This window comes from Camelus bactrianus, chromosome 13, assembly GCF_048773025.1.
Source record: "Camelus bactrianus isolate YW-2024 breed Bactrian camel chromosome 13, ASM4877302v1, whole genome shotgun sequence".
NCBI classification, from domain to species: Eukaryota; Metazoa; Chordata; class Mammalia; order Artiodactyla; family Camelidae; genus Camelus; species Camelus bactrianus.
Window position 1 is genome coordinate 65,421,578 of NC_133551.1, and position 16,134 is coordinate 65,437,711.

At 41.0% G+C, this 16,134-nt stretch overlaps 2 protein-coding genes across 14 annotated transcripts in view; both read left to right on the forward strand.

Moving 5' to 3' along the window:
- The window catches only part of EIF4G3 (eukaryotic translation initiation factor 4 gamma 3), a 327,940-nt gene extending 317,927 nt beyond the window's left edge, over positions 1–10,013 (forward strand). For all 9 annotated transcript variants that reach the window (XM_074377251.1, XM_074377254.1, XM_074377252.1 and 6 more), the window contains one exon: positions 604–10,013. In XM_074377251.1, coding sequence (XP_074233352.1) covers positions 604–785 — 182 coding nt within the window. In that variant the 3' untranslated portion in view covers positions 786–10,013. The remainder of the gene's footprint in view (positions 1–603) is intronic.
- A 4,503-nt stretch (positions 10,014–14,516) lies between these two features.
- HP1BP3 (heterochromatin protein 1 binding protein 3) overlaps positions 14,517–16,134 on the forward strand; it is a 33,190-nt gene continuing 31,572 nt past the window's right edge. The window contains exon 1 of one of the 5 annotated variants that reach the window (XM_074377261.1): positions 14,517–14,672. The gene's annotated coding sequence lies outside the window, so the exon portion shown is untranslated. Of the gene's footprint in view, positions 14,673–15,076; positions 15,227–15,247; positions 15,334–16,134 lie in introns of those variants that run through there. The other 4 variants (XM_074377262.1, XM_074377259.1, XM_074377260.1 and 1 more) reach the window with 4 other exon arrangements.

Here is a 16,134-nt window from a genome sequence, read left to right on the forward strand (position 1 = left end):
TAAAACCCTCTGTCTGTAATATCTCTGTTTTTTTTGAACAATAATATAAGGTAAGTTTCCATTGTGAGAGCAAAACATTAAAATTGCCCAGATCGTCTGGGCATTGAAAACAACAAACAGTGACTATCATTTCACTGGATAAAATCCGAATGAAATAGTTTTCAGCCATGTTTTTCATATAAATTAGTATTCTTTTCATTTTGAAAACAATAGTAGAGGGAGAAAAGTGCTTCCTACCTTTCCTCCTAAAATATCTGAAAACAATATAGTTTTATTGTATAATTTTAAACAGTGTAAAAAGAAAGTTAAAAAATAATTCTTTTTTAATTTACAAGTGTTTAGGTTGAGAACTACATACAAACAACTCAGCAATATCAGAAAAGTTTAAATTGAACACAGTAATAGGAGTAAGAAATAATTTAGACTGCTTAATATTTTCCCATTCTTTAGACAAATTGTTTTGCTGTTGTACTATCACAAGGGAGTATGATGAATTGTCTTATCCAGAGAATTCATATGCATTCATTCATTGCTTGGAAATACAATCTTTTCTCACAACTACAATGCCCCCAAAACTGATGGTTGATTTTCACCTCCTTGCAGATTTGCTACGGATGTTTTTTGATTGCCTATATGATGAGGAGGTGATCTCTGAGGATGCCTTCTACAAATGGGAAAGCAGCAAGGACCCTGCAGAGCAGAATGGGAAGGGTGTGGCCCTGAAATCTGTCACAGCATTCTTCACATGGCTGCGGGAAGCAGAAGAGGAGTCTGAGGATAACTAAAACTTCAAATACACAAAACGAAACAAAAGAAAAAATTTAAGTATTTTTTTAAAAAGTTTCACGTCTTCGCCAATCACAGTGCAGCAAGGCCAATTCTCGCAGAAACCCCCACATGTGCACAAGTGGGAGAGGGGAAAGAGAAAAAAAAGGTGATCATGGAGTGAAAAAGGTACTGGAAAAAGTAAACTTCAAACCTGAGGGCGGGAGCACTAAAACCAAAATACATGTATTATTTATAGAAAATATTTTCTGTTTTAATCTTTTCTTTTTAAACGAGGACTCATACTTTAAAAAAACACATCTGTTTAGCGAAAAAAAGTTGAGAACTTTTAATTTATTTTAAGGACTGCAAATGCCAGTGTAATTTTTTAATTTGCAGTTTCTGTAAACAACTTGTATAATAGAAAAGCAGAGAAATAAATTTCCCTCCCCTTCAGATGCACCTCACGTTTGTTTTAAAGCATAGTAGTTAGTCCAGATTTAAGAAGGTTTGGGGTGAACAAGGTAAGAAAGATTTTGGGGGGGGGCATCAAATCTTTCTGCCTGCCTCTCAGCTTGCTTCAGAAAATAAAAAAATCACAATAGTAATCAAAACATACATAACCTTGAAACAGAAGGAAATGCTGTGGACCAGAGAACTCCAAGAACTGTTTAAAAAAAAAAAGTGCTACCCTGGGAAAAGTACTCTTAATACTTTTGAAATCTTTAGAGCAACTTTAAGGCTTGTAAATACATAGAACAAATATTTAAAAAAACAAAAAGAAATTGACTCAATACTATTTCTTTTCACTTTCAAAATATAAAGAACAAAATAAAGACAAACATTGCAAGTTTAAAGAAAGTAAAGTGACTTCTCCTTTGACAGCTGCTGCATGTGCGCCCATCTCTGGGAGGTGCTATCTGCCTATTCGTTGTCTAATCTGAATCACTCCTGAAGACGGGAGAGAGAGAGAGTATGTGTGTGTGTGTGTCTGTCTGTCTGTCTGTCTTTCTCTGTGTGTCTACAGTTGGAAAAGGCAAGCTGCTTTGTGGGTAAAGGAGGGCACTTGTGCTTGGGTGGGAGAGCTTCTCTGGAAGTCCAGGGGAAGCTTTTTTCTGTCACCGACTAGATAGAAATTCATTCAGGGCAGGAGCAAACCTAAGGGCAATGTTTTAAATAACTCAGTGTTCCACTGCATGTGTTAGGATTAGGGACACTTACTCAGTTTGATACTACCACTACCACTGATTTTAAAATCATCATTGCCTCTGATGCTTGAGAAACCCAAAGGTATCCTCTAAAGAATAAAAGAAACCAAAGCTAAATTATGCTTTTGAAAAAGTGGGTGTGGGATTTAAAACCAGACCAACACCATGTATAAAAATCACATTGTTCCCCAACTTCAACTTAGCTCAAGCCATTCTGGTGAGTATAAAACAAACTGTGGTTTGGGCCTCTTTCTCCTAAGATATTGAAGTGCTGTGCTTTGTTTTGTTTTGTTTTTTCTTCTTTGATGAAGTTGTAGTCTCTACAGATGGCTTTCCATTTCAGTTGTTTGTAGGCCATCACACTACAAAATATATTTATGAAGAAAGCCAGGCTGCTCCCAAATAAACAGTCTTGAACTTTGTATCTGGATAACCAAAGTGTTCTTCTGGCTTCCATCTCTGAAGAAGTATCCACACTAACAGACCTGGCAAGACTTGTGACACACAAGAACAACATTTTCCACAGTTTTTCTTCAGGATGTAGTTGAACACAATACAGGATCCCACTACATGAGCCCACAGAGCCCACTCCGCAGTGGTGAAAGGCTGTTCTTGAAGAACGAAGTCCTGGAAGTCTTATGACAGGCATATGACAGCATCTGTCATAAGAGATGGGACATGAAAAGCTGTTCCTGGGGTCTGACTGCAGGCTCTGCCTGGGATCCCTCAGTTGGAAGAAGCAACTTGATTTTATGATATACTGAGTTTTAACAGCTGCCAGAATCAAAGTACAGAGGATTCTGATCCAGGAATCTCCTGACTGATGTAGTTTTTAAGTGTTGGCAGCACTCACAGAGGGTGAAGGGCAGAGGGATTGGGGAAAGCAAGGTGGTGACTGCCTCTTAGGAATCAGTGGCTGTCGTTTGCAGGGGTCTAGCCAGGAAGGAGTTTCAGGTAGGAGTGATTGCCTGTTCATCAGTATTTTGGAAATGGACAAGTGTAAGAATTGGAAAAAAGAAAATGATATTTGGAGAGAAAAAATTCAGGGGTTGAAAAATCTTCAGCTGTAAACACCTGTAGTACAATAACAGAAATAGTGTTTGAAATCTCACATGAAGTATGAGAAAACTCCGAAGCAACTTTTGCGTATCTTGTTGCTTGACACACAAAATGTTAGCTGGAATTAGTGGGGTTACCTAATGGTAAAATATGAACAAAGTGAGATAATTGATTCCTACTAATATTAGCTGAATTGCAAAACATTGTCATGATTCTTATCCTCTTCACAGTTTTATTGTTGGAAAGCAGGGTTTGGCTGTTTTGGGTTTAAAGTGATATGTGACATAGCCAGCCCTGACATGCCTGCAACGCCTTCAACCTATCATAAGAGCGGTTTCACCCATTTGAACTTTGGGAGTAGGTTCATTAGTTAAGGTTTATTTAATTCATTAATTAAGGTGCTTTATGCCATAAGTATTCAAACCAGCTAACATAGCTATTCAGTAAGTTTAAGTGAGAGCTTTTCTCCTTTCTAGCAAAAGAACATGAAGCCAGTTTCCAAAATAAACTCATTTTAGATTCTTTCGTAGACCAACAAGCCAGTTCATAGCTACATCATGAACTTAGTTCATTCAACAGATATTTACTGAGCATCTACTGTGTTCTAAGTGCAAGGAATAAAACAGTAAATAAAACAGACTTCACTTTCATGGAACTCCCATTCTTCATAAAAAAGAAAACTGGAGGTTTACATGCCGCAGCAGCATTCTGCCCCACTAAGAAGTGTCTGCCCCTCGTTACCCCGGCAGATCTTTGATTTGGTTTTTGTCTTTTTTTATATTTCCAGATACATTCTAGATTATTTGCAACAATTGAACCTAAATACAGTTTTATCTGTTCTAGAACCACTCTTCAAACAGCTTATCATTCTGGTGGTTTTGATATTTTTTTGTTTCAAATGGTTCCATTCAAGTCAAAAGGATTCTAAGCTAGAAAAAATAGTCTTAGGCTATTAGATCTAATTCTGTGTTTTCATTACTTAAGTTTTATTCTTAAAAAAAAAAAGTGTAGGGATCCAGTTTTTCAGTTTTGACCATGCCATTGGACCTTGTGCACTCCTATATCCCCTATTTTGGAGAGAGGAACATTTTGATTTATTTTTGTGTTTATTTTTTCTCATTGAGAGATAATTCATATACCATAAAATTCACCATTTTAGAATGTACAGGTCAGTGATTTTACAGTATTCGTAGTTGTGCAACCATCACCACTATCTAATTTCAGAACATTTTCATCATGCCAAAAAGAAACCCTACACCCTTTAGTAACCTCTCCTCATTCTCCACTCCCCTCTGCCCCTAGGCACCACTTAAGCTACTTTTTGTTTCTGTAGATTCATATAGATGAAGTCATATGTTGCATTGCTTTTTGTTTTGACCTACAAGCCAACATTTAGCAAGTGATCAGGTTTCACAGGTATTTGCAACATCAGGGATCTGACAGCAAGGTTTAGATCCTGATTTTTCCCTGTTTTTGATTTAATTTTTTGTTCTCTTTGTGTCACTTCTTTTAATATAACTTGGCAATATGCTTATAACCATTAGCTAACTCTGAACAGATTCCTGAGAATTTCCTTCTGTCACTTGAGGACTTGATGTATGTGACTGGGGATGCCCAACATCCTAGCACTGGCAACTAGGGTCTGGTCATTCGACCTCTCATTTATTGCTACATGAGTGATTTTTCTTTGGGATTGAAATCCTGCATGAATTAGAAGCTACTACAGTGTACCCTAGAAAAGTTGCCCTAGAAATAGATGTAGCTTGACTTGGAGTCTGAGGTCCTCTTCATTGAGGCACATTTGGACATAGTGATTATTTGTTGAACAGCTTGAGGCTGTTTACTTGTCATGAGAGTAAAATTACTCATTAAGGAATAAAAATGACTGAGACAGAATCTCTACCACTCATTAGTCCCAATCCACTAGTCTTAATAAAAGATCACCTTTCCTATTCAGTAAGCTTGAGCTATTAAGTCTCCACATCCTCCAGTAACTAGTTTAGGGAGAGAGACACTATGTGCGCACTATCTTCAGATACCACTTGATATCTTCAGGTATCCCTCAGAGGGAACAATAATCATTTGTTAGTGTTGGGACTAGCTTTACCCTACCTCCCACCCCCCACCAAAAAACAAGACATCATTTTGTATTACCAAATCATGAAATGACTTACATATCAAAGAAGCTACAGAGAATCACGTGCCAGACTATTTTAAAGTCAGTGATTTATTTTGAAATAATTTTAGACTTACAGAAAAGTTCCAAATTTATTGGAGAGAATTCTAAATACCTTTCACCCAGTTCCTCCTATTATTACTAATGTCTTATATTATCATAGAACATTTGTCAAAACTAAGAAACCAGCATTGGTACATTGCTGTTAACTAAACTCTAGACTTTATTAGGGTTTCACTAATGTCCCTTTTATCTTTTTTATAGTCCTGGATTCTATCCATACGCCACATTGCGTTTAGTCATCATGTATTCTTAGTGTCCTCTGGCCTTTGACAGTTTTTTAATCTCTCCTTGTTTGGCACGACTTTGACAGTTTTAAGAAGTACTGGTCAGGTATTTTGTAGAATGTTCCTCAGTTTGGATTTGTCTGGTGTTTTTCTCATGATTAGACTAGGTTTATGAGTTTGGGGTAAAAATACCATTTAAGTGATGTGCCCTTCTCATACGAGGGGTTATGTGAAACCCCCCATGACATCACTGGTGATGTCTAACGTTGACTACATGGTTAAGGTGGTATTTGCCAGTTATTCACTCTAAAGTTATTTTTCTTTTGTTTCTTTATTAAGTTGTGTGTCAATACACACACATATACAATTACTATATTATATAAATATATATCAGTACAGACTGATGTGTATTTATTTTATACTTTGAGTTGTAATTAAATACCACATTATTTTGTTGCTCAGATTGTTCCAGCTTTGGTTTTGGGAGCTTTCAAGTTGATTCATGTGTCTCCTTGACATTCCTACATTGTTTTTTAGAGCACTTACTTTGTTGACCATACAAGATGCCACTGGTATATCTTGTATTTTCCCTGCCCTAGCCATAGAATCAGCCATTTCTTGAAGGAGCCCTGGTTTCTTTTAGGAGAATAGTATTTAGAAACCAAAATCTGGGCACTGGGTAAAGTCATTACTACTGGGGTGTCTCTCCTTCTAGGTCTACCAGCGTTTTAAACTCTTTTTTTACTGAAGTAAGATCTCACCAGGTAAGTAAGCCTTTTTCACAGGAACAGTATAACTTTTTGAAAATACTGCTTCATTGTTTATATAATAACTGATACCCAAAAGACTCCACCCTGTAAATATAATCATACTTCTGCTCAAACTGTATAATAAGAAAAAAGGGATTGGAACTATTCCCTCTTTCCCCAGTACGATGATTTGTTTTACTGTCCCTTAGCTAACAATATTCACAGTCTATTAAAGCACCGTATAGGGCGGTGTTAAAATGTTACCTGGGTGACGAACTCAGTTAAATAATAATAGAAATTGTTAAATAACCAGAAGTTAACTGACAGTGGAAATACTGCATATCAAAACTTGTGAGAGATGCAGCTAAAGTTGTACTATGAAGTAAATTAAAGTCAGATTTATTCAGAAAACATGAAAGAGTTAAATAAATTAGGCCATCAGAGGAACCAGCTGGGGGAAAACATGTTACCTAGGTGGATAGCAAGAGTTCACATGGGAAGAAGTTGTATGCTGTAGTGGAAAAGAGGTCTTGACTGAAGTTGGGAGTTTTATGTTCTAATACTAAAGCTACTGTTCGCTGGTAATTGGCCACTGTCACATGTATGAGCCTGCATTGTTCTCTCTAAAAAAGATTCACTCATGCCAACTATATGAGCACATCCAGAATCACTTTAAATACTACTTACCAAGCTTAACAATGAAATAAGTCTTGGTGAAATAGGATATTAAATTTTTCAAAGATGTGAATATCATGATTTTCTGAAATTTCCAAAGCAAATGACCACCCAACAGTTGAATTTGTTCCACTGATACATTCTTAATGACATCTCTGAAATATTTACCTCCTGTTGATAAATAACATGTCTTCTGACTTGAAGTCCTAGGAAACTATCTTTGCCAAAAGTTAAATAGCTGTCCTATCTCAACTGCTTCCTAGAATGTGTAGAATAATGGTGCTCAGCATTGCTGCAGTTAGAATCACTTGGGAGTTTTAAAAAATACAAATCCTGGGACTCCACCCTGACCGCTTATTTTAGAATCTCGGAATGAGACCTGAGCATCTCTCTCTTTTTTTTTTTTTAAGTTCCCTAGGTGATTCTAATATGAGGCAGGGTTGAAACCACTGTGAAATGGTGAAAATAACCTGATTAACAGTTTAGAGATCAATTCATATTTTCAGATTTTTAAAAATATTTTTTAACTGCAAGGTGTTGTACACACAAATACGGCATTACAAATGGCACATGTCTTGAAAGTGTAGTGCTGTGAAAGCATATAATGGGGACCCTGGGTAAACGGGGGGATTTTGGGATCCTTCCCTCAGGAAGAGAATTTCGAACTAAGAAATCTAGAGAATTAAATAGTTAAGGTGTTGGGTTCAGATAGAAGGGCTCATGAGTGCAAAGGCTCTGTGGTAGGGGGTATGCATGGTATATTTGAAAAATGAAGAAACAGTGGCAGAGTATGGTGAGTTCATTCTCAACATGCAAACGTAGAATTTAAACAATCCAGACAAACCTTTTCTTGACAAACGGGTGAAAATAACTTTTTGAAACTTGTCTTATACTCAGTTTAGTAGAATTTACCAGAGACCAACCTTGGTTGACTGGTTGTTTTTTTAATAAGTTCTCACTCAGCAAAAGGAATGAACGGCAGGTCTTTTAATCATTTCCAATCCCAAAATTTAGCAGCACAGTTAGTGGATTGAAATAACTTCTGACTCTGGAATGAGCAGTTACATTTATATATAAGATCAAGGTCATTCAAAGTATGAGCCTTAGACAAGCAGCATCAGTATCACCTGTGAGCGCATCAGAAATGCAGGTTCACAGACCCCAGCCTGCTAACTCTGAAGGAATGGAAGACGACTAAGAAACTTTTTTTTTTTTTTGATTGCCTACTGTGCACATACTCTTCAACAGTGAACAAAACAAAATCCTGTCTCAGGGAGCTTACATTCTAGGAGGGGGAGAGAAGCAATAAATCACAATAATTAAGTACATGCCAGGTCAGAAGGGGATATGTGCTAAAAAGAAAAATAAGACACGATAAAGAGTGAGAGAGTAAAGGAGGACAAGGGATGGGGTTTCTCCCTTGGAGGGCAGATGTGGAAGACCTCTTTGGCACCATTTGAGCAGGGACGTGAAGGGCATAAGGGATGAACCATGTGGCCATCGGGGCAGAGCATTCCAGGCAGAAGGAACAGGCAGTATGGAGCCCTTAGTGGGGGCGTCCTTGGTGCCGAGCTCAGGGAGGAGTATGTTGCTACCATCTTTGTCTGAACTACATCATCAGGTCCCCCTTACCTGTGGGCTTAGGTGGTTGGGTTTGGTTTGTGGACACAAGAGAGGAAAGACAGGAAGAGAGAAGGGCTGATGTATCTTGTCCCTATTACTCCTTATTCTCCTCACTGGACTAAGAAACTTTTAACAACCTCTTAGGCACACTGAAGTTTGAGAATTTCTGCTTAAGGAGTACTTCATATCCCTGCCACAGTTTATAAAGCTCTTCACCAAAAGCTAACCAAAGATAAGTACTGTTTTTCAAATATTTAGGCTTTGTTTTCTCGTCTATATTACAAAACCAATAATCCCTTCCTACATCATAGCATAGTAACAATGAGATAATATGTGTTAAAACACTGTAAGCTGTAATTTGCTATGAACTGCATGGTGTCATCTAATTCAGTCTTTACATCAGCCCTATGATACATATATAAGGTGGTACCGCTTCCTTTCAACAGGTAGGGACCTACATGCCACAGAAGTCTTGTACCTAGCAAGTGTCAGAGGTGAGACTTGTAACTTGGTTTTCTGGGAGGCAGTGATTTCCAAAATATTTTCTCTTTCACCACCAGAAGTGTTCATTCCATACCGGAGCGTTGGAATTGGACAAACGGGCTTTAATACAACCCTCCCTGAGTTGTTTAAACCTCGGTTTCCTCATCTATAAAACACCATCCGCCTCATGAGGTTGTTGTGAGAACTAATTAAAGGAGATCAGACAAAGCACCTAGTATTCTGCCTGGAATACGTGCAGCACGTCCTCCGTGTCCAGTATTCTTTTTCTGCCACACTCTACAGCCTTAGTCATGGCCACATACAAGATTAAACTACACTATCTTCATAACTATAGAAGATCATGGTTTGCCTATCCATGTTTCTTTACTATTATTCTTTGTACAGTTCAGAATTATTGTTTGCTTTCCCTAGCATACACTATGAAGTCTCAGGCTTATCCTTTGACTGCTAACAGGCCTAGGAGCAGTAGCTTTTAGCTCCCACTTTTCCCAGGATTCCGTTTTTTAAAATGCACTACAAAATCTTGTGGTGTTTTGTTTTGGTTGGTTTTGGTTTTGGTTTTTGCACAAAGATTAATGTTTAGTGTTTTTTGTTAGTTACACATTGCCTGACCTACAAAAGAAAATTTTGACTCGTTTTTGCTACAAAACCATAATGAACTCCTAAAAATACCAAGTACTTAAAAACGCATATTCTGTCACATCCTATTGTAGGAGATGCTAACTACTTTGAATAAAGAGACAGCTGTACCAAGCAAGCTTGCCAGTTGGTTAGACTAAATTTCAGGGTTTTTTGTTTGTTTGTTTGTTTTAAGTATCATAGACTCAACCAAGTAGAATGTAAAGCAGAGACACAAAAATTATGTCAAATTTGACCATCATCATGTAGGACCTTTTTGGTCAAAACGGTTTTTTCTGTTGGGAAGAACAGGGATATCACTAATAAAATTTGTATTTTGAAAGTTGAACTAACAGTCTTAAGTCTTGATATGTATGCTAATCTTTCCAAACTTTGGGTTGAAACTTTGACAGCCTTGCTGCAAGTATTTTAGGAATATTTAAAGCTAGTGTTTTCTGATTTTCCCTTTTTGAAAAGATTCCATTTTCTCATCAGCATTCAGTTTCACTTTATTTTATAACAGGAAAAGATTGTTTCCATCACCATTTTTTTTTTTTTGGAACTTCAGCTTTATGTTTTTGTTTTGTTTTTAAACAAATGGATCCAATTTCATAACTCTGACTTTTAAAATTATCTTGTTTCCAATCCTAGATTTTTGACTGATGTTTTCCTTCAAATTACTGGGTTTTATTGAAAAAATAATCTTCCTCTTTAAACTTAAACTTTCTCAAGCTTCCCAATAACCATGAAGAAAAGATGTATTACAGTAACCAACTCATTTTGCTGGGACTTTCCTGGTTTAAAAACTGAAAGTTCTGCCTCCCACTAACTCTTAACCTCCCAACATTAGGTAAACTAGGACAGTGGGCCACCCTGAGTATCACTGATGTGACTCTCACTTATCTCTGGCCACCACCACAGGCCTGGTTCCCCTGTAGGTGTCTTCCTGCATGTAAGATTTGCCCTTAAAGCCACAAAGTAGGAGTAGAGGGACAAGAATAGTACTGTTGGCAAATTTGCTTCATATTACACTGTCAAAACAAAACTAGATCTATTTTGATTTTTCAGTAAATCTGGCAAATAAGTGTATCATGTCTAAAATGCAGTTGTCTTGCCTCTGGTGTTTAAAAGAGAGAGGACAGTTCAACAGGTACAATTCCCAGAATCTGACATGAACCAAGCCTGAAAGCAAATCCTGTTGCTTTCCCTGGAGATGGCACGACTAAGTATCCTAGGGACCTTGATTCTAGCTTCTATTCTCCTCTGAAAGGCACTTGTAATAACATTCCCAAATGTTTTTGTTCTTTAAAGGCTGAATTGTAACTCCATCCAATATGTCAGATGCTTTAAACTAAAGGACAGTTGTCTTTTAAAACCCTTATCCACAAAATAATACTAAACTCTTGGCACTAACATTTTTCAGACCCCTCAAGTAGCTAGAAACGTCAGAACTCCAGTTGAACACCAAAGGGCTAATGACATCTAGGACAAAGGTTCTCAACTGTGAATGGCAAAATTAATGGATTTAAGCCAGCATTAAAATATATAACATATGAGAGTAAATGTTATTTTGTAAAATTTATTTGGCTTTTATATTCTGAACTGCAGTCCTTCAACCAAAACCACTGGGATCAGACATATTTCAGGTTCAGAATTTTTCAGAGTTTAGAAAAAGTTTTGCAGTTCTATGACAGCTGGACTGAACGGAGTTAACATTATCGCCACCCATGAGTAGAGAAAAGTGCAACGTTGGCAAAGGGGGATCCAGGGGTGTTGCTTATCTCTAAAGCAGGGTCTTTGCCTCAAGTAACAACAAACAATAAGAGGAAAATCATTAAGGGGTGGGGGGTGGCGAAGTAGGATTAAATCTCTTTGTCAGCCTCCATTTGTTGCCTAATAATATAAATTGTTAATTCTCTTGCCATCCCTTTCCAAGCTGCAGCCAAATGTAAAGCCATTTCCAGTCTTTCTGGCTGGAAACCAAAAAAGTCAAATGACACCCAACCCTGTCAAGACCATACCTTCTTAAGGGATCCAGGCTCTGGCCTGGCTTTTGATTACTTCCGTATGAAGTTGCAATCCCTCAGCCTTGATTTGTGGGAAAAATAAAGGATCAGTTGTGTAGGAATATAAACTTCTTTCCCCACCAGGCAATCAAGAACTATTCTTCAAACATCTGTTTGTTAACACGAGGTAGAATGTGAGTAAAATAGATGTATCTTCCAATGCTCAGCCTCGTGATGCAATGTCATTGCTCTGGTCTGGAATATTCTTGGAATCTGCAGTTGCTTCAACTTCTGTCCTTATACCTAAATCTCCAAAGTCACATATTTCGGTTTTCTATACAAAACAAGACCTTTTAGCCTAACAGACTTGAGTATCACTCAGCTTTAAATTTGAGGAATGGCAAAAAAATTATTGCATTGACAATAGGCTGTGAAGTCTACCAAGTTTGCTGTATGCTGAAGTTTCAACAGGGACTTGACCCCTGAAAAAAATAGTGTTTTTACTGAAAAGTAGAGATGATGCAATTGCATTTTGGGGACTTCTTAACACTTGCTTTTCTAGTTCACACAACCCTACGTTCCCTCATGTTTCTGGACTTCTGAGTCACTCCTCTAACCTGGATGGCCCTGGCACAACTCTGAAGTCACCACAGACCACAGCACGCTTACTTCTTTTCTCTCTTCTTTTCTCCTCTAGTCAGACACCCAGAGTTCTTACTCTTCTGACTTTTTTTTTTTTTTTTTTTTTTTTTTAGTATTTATTAGTGTTTTATTCTTATCACAACAATCCATGAATGCAGAGGTACAGATAAGGAAATGGAGACTCAGAAAAGCAAGTAATTTACATGAAGTCAAATATATAAGCTTTAGATTCTCAAAATGCAGAGGTTAAAACAACGAATTCTCAATCATCAATTTGAGGTTTGTATGGTAGCTCGCTTTGGTGTTAGCATTTAAAAAGTACTGTAGAAGAGAGTGGAGCTTAAAAGGAATGAAAGGTGGAACTTCAAGGACTTTGATAGCAGTGTGAGGGTCTTACTGGTTCTCTGACCATAACCTCCATACGCTTCATAAGAACTGACCTGCTCCTAAACTTGACAAGGTGCACGCTCCCTCCAGTGGAGAATGTCAAACAGCCTAACAGCTTAAGCAAAGTGTACAAAAATTGTCGTGTAACTCTGTTTTTAACAAACAACTGAATGATGTTTTTACTAGTATAGCTCAACGAAAGCCAAATGAGATAAACTATAAAAACCATACCCCTATGGAGTCTTAACTCAGATGCAGCTAATTACAAAAATCAAAACTGACTAGATGTTACATTTAGCAGAGGTAAAAATGCCTTAAGCAATATACATGTACAATAAAAAATTCAAATCCTTTTGTGAGTGAAAGCTTCAGACTTCAGTAGTAGCTTTGGTGCATGTTTGGCGGGGCGTGCACCTGCCTCCATGTGCTCTCTCTCAAAAAAGAATTTTGTTTCAGGGTTTCCCCTCCTTGGGTGTACATGTTGTAAACGACAGAGTAAGGGGTGTGTGTGTGTGTGTGTGTGTGTAGCAAAATTCTGTGGAGAGGAGAAATCTAGTTTGCTCTTACATGTGCAGCTTCTTGCATGAGATGAGGCTGAAGACATTTTATGGGAAGAGAAGAAAGGTAAGATGTTTTAAGCATATGAATACATAAAAATGGAAGAGTATTTTAAAAGGGAGACAGAAATGTTGATAAGAAAGGAAGTGAGCAGATTGAAGAAATGGCAGAAAATGACCAAAACCCCTTCTGAACACGTTTAATAAGACACCGGAGTGCCAGGGCATTGCTAATCCCATTGGGACATTAATAACCCCCAACCTCATAAGGAATTTTTGGTGATGGTGATGAAGTTTTCATACAGCTGACTTCGGAACTGACAGAATGGATGGCCATGCCTGGGAAAACTGGTGAGACAGTGCTCATGGCAATGGCAAGAGCCCGAGGACTGGGCTAGCAAGTGCTTAAAGGGTTTCAAAATAAATCTTTAGAGTGACAGGCACATGGATCTGAGTGTTGGTCACACTGCTGTGAGTCTTAAGGCAACTGCAGTGTTTATTTCCCTATATTCATTACCCGAACTCCCTCTACTCGGGACAAAGACCTGCTACTTTAAATACATCGAATTTTCCTACACCGACTTTGAAAAGCTACATTTTTCAGCAGTACATACATAGCCTAAGCACGCTGATACCAACGTAGTGTGACAATTCAAAGGGATTTTCCTGTTTTCTAATCCCCAAAATTTCCTTGTTGAATGAACCGTCCCTGAGATTGCGGATTAGGGAGCCAGGGAAGATCGTTTCACTGATTAGAAAATCAATCAACTTTTACAGTTCTCTTCTTGAGTCATTTATCTGCCCTGTACTGTATGGATACTTAATTGGGAACGAATGTGAAGTACTGAGTTTTCCGCTAGCTGGGTTTCTAATTATTCCACGGTCTTCAAAGAAGGGTTAGTTCTTGTGCCGTGGCTAAAGTGAGAAGCGGGAAATGCCAACCCTTCTAAAGGCAGACGGATCGCCAAAGCCGAAACCAGTTAAGACCAGGGACTGAACTAAAAAGTAGAGAAAGAGTAAGTGGAAAGAATGCCCTTGCAGGGAAACCGAAACTGCACCACCCAAGCTAACGGGCGCCGCCCGGGCAGCGCGGGGTGAGAGGTGCGCGGATGCACAGCCCCGCCCGGGCGTCCTCGCGTCCCGGAGCGCCCTCTCGCGCCCCCGCGCGCCCGACCGGGGAGGCAAGGCTCGCGCTCTCCCCCCGCTCCTGCGGGCTGGGGGCGCGGCCGCCGGCGCGCGCGAGGGCGGGGCGGGCGCAGGGGGCGCGCGCGCGGGGCCGCGGGCAGGGGGGCGGGGCGGCAGAGCTCGGCGGCAGGGCCTGGAAGACAGCGGCGGCGGCGGCGGCGACGAGCGGCAGCGGGACCGGCGCGGAGAAGCCGCGCGGGACGCGGGCGCCAGGAAGGGGGGAGCACAGAGGTAACGCAGGACGGAACAGGCGGGCGGGGAATGGGCGCGGGCTCGCTGGACCCCGAAGGCGCGTGGCGGAGGCCGCTCGCCCGGAGCGCCGACACGGCTCCCGGAGAGGAGGGGGCGGGGCGCTCGCGTCCCAGGAGGTGGTGCCTTTTGTCTGCCTTCCCCGGCCGCTCCGCCCCCTCCCCCTCCCCGCCTCGCGACCTTTCCCCCCTGCTCTTCTAGTTGAAGCCTCCTCCGGGGCCCTCTGGCGCGCGCGCTCCCGCCCTTGTTTTGTTTGGACGGGGGGAGGTGGGGGAGCTCTTTCCTGATGTAGGGCCTTGCGTCCCAGCGCGCCTGCGCCCTCCCGCCGCACTCCGATTGGCTGAGGGCTTGCGCATGCTCCCGAGGTCCGCGGCGGGCCCCGCTGTTCGCCCCCGCCCAGCCCCTCACCCCACCCCCTCAGCGGTTTTCGGAGCCGGTTCGAAAGATGCCGGCGGCGGTGACTGGCTGCGGCGGCGCCGCCCCCCGGCTTCTCCGCCCCCGCCGCCGCCGCCGCCGCCATTACGGAGCTCCCAGTGGTGAGTGCGCGGAGCGCTGGTGCTGGCGGTCCGCCGCCGCTTCTTGCGTCGCACGGGCGGCCGCTGCCGGTGTCTTGGCGTCGGCCTCCCGCCGTGCATCCCCGAGCGTGAGCCCGAGCTGTCAGCCGCGCCTCGGTGTCCGCCTCCGCTAAGCCCGCCATTCTCTGCCTTGCTGCTTTCGTCTTGGCGCCGCTCTCCCCCTGCGGTGTGCTCGCGCTCCACACCGGCCGCTCCCTGCCTCTTTGTGCTGCGGGTCTTTTTGCCCGGTTCCTCTCGGCGGTCTGGGCGCCCGGTCAGAGCTGTTGGCGCCCCGAAAAGCCTTAGTAGTAGTGCTGCTGCTGCTGCTGCTTATGCTGCGACGCGGGCCTAAGCTTTCGTTTTCCCGTATGGCTTTCCTAGAGCTTGTTACTCACCGCTCCTTAGACAGTGTGGTTTTAGTTGATAAAGACAATTTTGTGCATATGAGCTTTTATAAAGAGGTGGAGGCAGGAGTGGTGAAGTGACAGCCCCATATCTCAGTTTTGATACCGAATTGACCACTATCTGTAACCGAGGACGAGTCACTTAAGCTTTATGAGGGAGTGTTCTCTCCACAGAGGACTGGACAAGGTGAACTTTACCGCCCTTCCTGCATATACATTTTCTCTCTGGTGTTTGTAATGCTTCCTGACTTTGTTATTTTAAAAAGTGAGAATCTGGGTAGAAATAGACCTAGAAATTAATTCACCTGGGACTTCATGGGCAAGCTGGCTTGTCTTAGAGTGATGTTAGACGTGACTGGTTTTCTTCTGGAAGGTAATTTTGTTTAATCTGGCATAGGCATAAAATTTTTACGAGCTTTTACATTTTTTTGTTGCTTCTTTCAAAAGTTTAGTGTTTCAAAGTAGAAGTAACATTTAGAGGGTATT